Raw genomic sequence first — 5,521 nt, forward strand, 5'->3', positions numbered from 1 at the left:
ATCTTGGTAGAACTGAAAAAATAAAGTTTCCTTGTATTTTACTTTGTCGTTTCCCTTGAAGTGTGCTGCAGGGCCGGCACGAGGGGCTGCGTTTTCCCCTAGCGTTAATGAGCTCTGGGTGCTTACTGCTACTTCTGTGCAGCGGTAATTCTCTTCCTGGGCATGAAGCCCAGCGCTCCCGCCTGCCTCCTGCTTTGGCTTCGGACGGGCCGTGAGAGCCGCCCGGCCCCGCGGCCTGCAACCGCGCCGCGTTGCCGCACGCCGTGCTCGGGCTCTGAGGCCGGCTGGTGACGTTCCCTCCCGCAGCCAATGGTGGGCCGGGGGCGGGCCGGTGGACGTGCGCGTGCGCGGAGGGGGAGGCCCGCACGTGGGGCCGCGGCGGCGCGGTGGTCCCGGCGGTACCGGAGCCATGGGGCGGAAGCTGGACCCGAATAAGAAAGAGAAGCGCGGCCCCGGGCGCAAGGCCCGCAAGCAGCGGGGGGCCGAGGTGGAGCTGGCCCGCTTCCTGCCGCCCGGTAAGTGCGGCCCGGGCCGGCCCGAGGCCTTGGCGGTGCCATGGGGCGCGCCAACTGAGTGCCGCTTCTGTTTCTGCAGAGGAGGAGACCGGCCGGAAGAAGCTGTCCAGCCACGCGCGGAGGAGGTGAGCGAGGGCTGCCCGGCCCGGGGCGGGGATCCCGACCGGGGCTGGTCTGAGGTCTCACGGTCGTTTCCGTCCGCTGCAGGGCCGCCAAGAGACGACTGGGGGTGGCGGGGCGGACGGCACCGGGAGGAGGGCGGCGGCCCGCGGGTGAGTGCCGGGCACCGCGCCTTGCGGTTCGCCACGCTGCGATGTGCTCTTAGCCGCTCCACTCGACCCTTCCCTCAGACGGGGCTCGGGGCCTGTGGTGCGCGCAGAGCTGATGACGAGGGACAGCCGCTCTTGGGAACGCTGCCTGCCTTCTAACCTTTTGTTCCCCCGCAGTTAAAGAGCAGGGAGACCCTGAGGAGGAGGAGGGTAGTCCCGTAAAGACGGTGGGACGGGCCCCTCAGCGCCAGTCTGGCTTCAATGACGATAATGCAAAATGGCTGACCCCGGCCAAAGGCAAGAAGAGCCTCTCCAAGAGAACCAGCGTGGAGTTATCCAGCAATGGCGAGGTGGAAGAGGACAGCTGGGAGATGGAGGAAGAGGAGGAGGATGGGAGCAGCGAGGAGCTGATGGATGACTATGGCGTTTCATCCTCTGAGGAGGAAGAAGTAAGAACTATTTGGCTTTGATTTCGCAAGGCATCCTCGGCTTTTCTGTCTGCCGGGGCCCAACAGGCTTGGGAGAGAAGGGCAGCCTGACCATGGGAGCTGGGGGTGAGGTGCTGGAGGGCCTTCCTCACCCTGCCAGAGCAAATTCAGGCTTGGCAGCTGGACCCGGTAAAACACCGAGTGGCTTTCCTCATTACCCATTGTAAACAGAGCAGAACAATTCTACAGGGGGAAGAAGGCAAGGGGGGCACCCAATGATGATGTTTCATTAACTTTTTCCTTCTCTGTTTAGTTGCTGCCCATTGAGAAAGCTGCCCTGAAGCAAAGGGCTGACAAGTGAGTATTTATCTTCACTATAAGTTGGTAGAGCCTTTCCTGGATGGGTGAGAAGCCCAAGTTGCTGTTGTTCTTTTTCATTCTCTTCTACCAGTAAGGCAATAATTGTGAAGCATCTGTGCAGTGCTGTTTTGTGTATAATGTCCCTTCTTTTCTTTACCACGTTTAGCGGAGATCTCAGCGAAGATGACAGTGAGGAGGATGAGGTGGCCAAGGAGACCAGCAGGCAGAAAATGGGACAGAAGGAAAAAGAAGATGCAGATCTGCAGCTCAACCTGGAGATAGATGAAGAATTCAAATTGCCAACTGCTGAACAGATTGAGAAAGAGAATATCCTTTTCACCTGTAACATCTGTGAGCTACGTATAGGCAGCAGTACGGAGCCTGGGTACAATTAAGAGCTTTGTTTTAGTTTTATCACGAGTATCATCTTGGTACAAGTGCCCTGTGCCTGATAAGGCATTTTTAGATGAGCTATCATAGTAGTGCACAGCACAGCTAAAAAGTATGCTACAGCCTGTACAGAACCTAGAGCCTCCCCCAGTCTTTCTTGTCTTAAAATGTATGGATATCTGCCACATAGTTTACCCTCCTCTACCCTGATTTTCCTAGCAGGCCTTTATCCAGCCAGTTTGTAGAGTCTCTGCTTAACAGCGATTCCAGCATACACAGTGCTTTTCATTTCCTGCCCTCTGTACAATTGAATCTTGTCTCTTTCTCCTGTGTTCCCCAGTTACCTCTAGGGAACTTCTGGTGTTCTCAGCATTGAAAGACCTTTTTCATTGTCATCTTTTATCTTTTTCCCTTTCTTTTTACCCCTACTTATCTGAAGTAACTAAGTCTTTTTATTGTTTTTGTTTTTTCCCCTTCTGCTTTGTGAGCTTTTCTGCCCAGCTCTGTCCTTTGAATCCTCCTTCTGCTGAGCTCTGTTGGAAGTGTAAATACTGAGCTTTGTACGTGTGCGTGCTCTAACATGGCCTTTCTTGTAATGCTGGTGATTCAGGACTTTTGCATGACTGGCTGTGTGTATGAAGGATTTACTGTACGACTTCATGAATTGTTTATGATCCCTTAATGGTCTTTCTACCTGCTGAGCCACCAGACCTGCATGTCATTCACCAGCGCATCAAGAGCAACATGGAGGTGCTGCAGGACTTCGGGGTGAAGCGGGAGGAAGGACGCTCACGACAAGAGTACCTTGCGCTCTTGCGCCGGGATATGGCTGCTTACTATTCCTACAGTGACTTCTTGCTCAAGATGCTTATGGATATCTTCCCACTCCCTGAGGTAGGGTCCTGCCCGCTCTGTGTCTTGGCTGACTGATCAGGATTTGGCAGCCTCCCTACTTCATTTTTACTTTTTTCCTTTTGCCTTTTATTTAGCTTATTAACTTTCTGGAAGCCAATGAGGTTCCCCGTCCCGTGACCATTCGCACCAACACACTCAAGACACGGCGACGGGACCTGGCGCAGGTGAGCAGAAACCTGTGGCAGTCTTGTGTGCTGCCCATCACACCAGGTTGTGACTCAGCCCCATCTCCTCGTCTCACAGGCACTCATCAACCGTGGTGTGAATCTTGACCCCTTGGGGAAGTGGTCAAAAACTGGACTTGTTATTTATGACTCCTCTGTGCCCATTGGTGAGATCACCCTTCCCGTTACAAGGCTTAACTGATCTTCCTTCTGCTCCCTTTATTTCATTTGTTTGTTGTTGTTTGTTTTGCCATCCCTGCACAGGTGCCACCCCTGAATACCTGGCGGGACACTACATGCTGCAGGGAGCTTCCAGTCTCCTCCCTGTAATGGCTCTGGCTCCACAGGAGAATGAGCGCATCCTGGATATGTGCTGCGCCCCGGGTGGCAAAACCAGCTACATAGGTACCACCCTGTAGCTATGGAGGGAAACTCGGGGATGCTCTTAGAACTGATCAGTTTCTGCTGGTCTGTGTAGAAGGGGGAAATGAAATGGGACTGAATTCAGGGAATGGTGTCTATCTGGGTAAAAGCATTGGAGACTTTCAGTCCCTTGCTGATGTGTTTTGCCTCCTGGCAGCTCAACTTATGAAGAATACAGGGACGATTGTGGCCAATGACAGAAATGCTGAGCGGCTGCGCAGTGTGGTGGGGAATTTACATCGGCTGGGTGTCACCAACACAGTAGTGAGTAACTGCGATGGACGCCAGTTCCCCAAGGTATGTTTCTGTCTGCTCTGAAGTTCTTACCATCCTTACCTAGAGCTGTTGTGCTCTCCCTTTAGCAAAGTATGCTCTGTGAAGTCACTTGTCACAGAAAGATAAGCAGAACTACTGGGAATTGTGCTTGTTACTTGGTGTGAAAACAGGAAGGTAGATGGGAAAGAATGAGCTATCTCCTGCCTTTCCAGTCATGTTTCCATTTTTAGTGTCAGTCTTGTTCTCGGTCCCCAACCATGAGCATAACTTTAAATTCATGTCTGCCTACAGGTACTTGGAGGGTTTGACCGTGTCTTGCTTGATGCTCCCTGTAGCGGAACAGGTGTCATTTCTAAGGATCCTGCTGTCAAAACCAATAAGGTGAGTGATGAGTACAGATGCCAGATGGGGGACCGCGTGTGAGTCATGAGAGGATGGATGATTCTACCATCCTGTGACTTCAGGGCAGCTGCGTTCTTGATAGACCTCTGTAGAAGGGAAATGGATTTTTGTGCTCTTGCCTATTTTCTGTGTTATGCTAGAGCTATTTTTTTTTTTTTAATGTTAGTTCTGCAGAAAAATCCAGTCCTGTATCTTGTCTCTTGTTCTGTTACCTTTCCATTCATAGCAGTTTCAGAGGCCTGGGGTACTTCCTGGTGTCTCTGACCCGTTAACCTGCCTTTTGCTAACAGGATGAGAAAGACATCCTGCGCTGCGCTCACCTGCAGAAGGAGCTGCTTCTCAGTGCTATAGATTCAGTCAATGCCACTTCAGAGACAGGGGGCTATGTTGTCTACTGCACATGCTCCATTACAGTAAGTCTGTGCTCTGCCATGGTTATCTCTTTAGGGATGGTGAGTCTTGGGTCCTAACATTTAATCTCTGGTAGGTGGAAGAGAACGAGTGGGTTGTGGATTATGCCCTGAAGAAGCGCAATGTTCGTTTGGTGGCCACAGGACTGGACTTCGGCAAGGAAGGCTTCACCAGGTGCGTGCTAGGTCACAGGTTGCACAGGTGGCTCTTTTTCTTGCTGCCAGGATTTCAGCAGAGGCATTTTTCACCCCACTTCCTCTTCCAGGTTCAGGGACCGTCGTTTCCATCCCTCTCTTAAGTCTACACGGCGTTTCTATCCCCACACACATAATATGGATGGGTTCTTCATTGCTAAGCTAAAGAAATTCTCCAATGCCATCCCCAAGACGCAGAAAGGTAAACCTAGGATGGAAGCTCTGCTGAGCTGCCCAAGCCTAGTCTCACAGGCTGCTTCCCATGCAGAAACCACATGAGTTCTTCCTACAGCACTCTTCTGTTTTGTTTCAGATGAAGAGCCTGCCATGGAGGCAGCAAATCCATCCACTGGCCCTGAGACAGTCATGGAGCCTCAGGCAAAAAAGAAGAAACTTGAGGGGTCAAAAATTGCCAAAGAACAGAAGAAGCCACAGACTACTTTGAAGAATAGACATTCTTTGCAGGGTCAGAGGAGGGCCTTGAAGGCTGTCCGGGCTTCTAACCATAAGTCACCTGCTCAAGTCCCTAACAGAAAGAAGCATAGGGTGAAACAGAAAGGACAGTGAGAGAAACTGCTTTTCCAGGTGCTGTTTCCCTCCTAAGGGAGCAAAGGCTAGGGCTGTCCTGGCTGTGTTGTGTATTGTGTTGTCCTTCCTGCTCTTTGCATATAATCAGTGCAGTACTGAGCATCCAGGACAGCCATAGCCCCTTTTACTCCTTTCCTTCCTCTGCATCAAGGACTGACATACAACTCATTAAAAGTTTTATACTTT

The 5,521-nt window shown here is 51.7% G+C and overlaps 1 protein-coding gene across 1 annotated transcript; it reads left to right on the forward strand.

Annotated features, from left to right (window-relative positions):
• Positions 1 to 342: 342 nt before the first annotated feature.
• NOP2 (NOP2 nucleolar protein) lies at positions 343 to 5,521 on the forward strand. Its single transcript, XM_072361616.1, has 16 exons — positions 343 to 515; positions 595 to 640; positions 723 to 787; positions 962 to 1,233; positions 1,526 to 1,569; positions 1,739 to 1,899; positions 2,657 to 2,856; positions 2,952 to 3,041; positions 3,121 to 3,208; positions 3,306 to 3,446; positions 3,622 to 3,761; positions 4,032 to 4,121; positions 4,433 to 4,555; positions 4,630 to 4,727; positions 4,819 to 4,949; positions 5,061 to 5,521. Exons 1-16 carry the CDS (start codon positions 410 to 412, stop codon positions 5,312 to 5,314), a joined length of 2,049 nt encoding a protein of 682 aa, XP_072217717.1. The 5' UTR covers positions 343 to 409; the 3' UTR covers positions 5,315 to 5,521.

Source organism: Excalfactoria chinensis, chromosome 1 (genome assembly GCF_039878825.1).
Source record: "Excalfactoria chinensis isolate bCotChi1 chromosome 1, bCotChi1.hap2, whole genome shotgun sequence".
NCBI lineage: Eukaryota > Metazoa > Chordata > Aves > Galliformes > Phasianidae > Excalfactoria > Excalfactoria chinensis.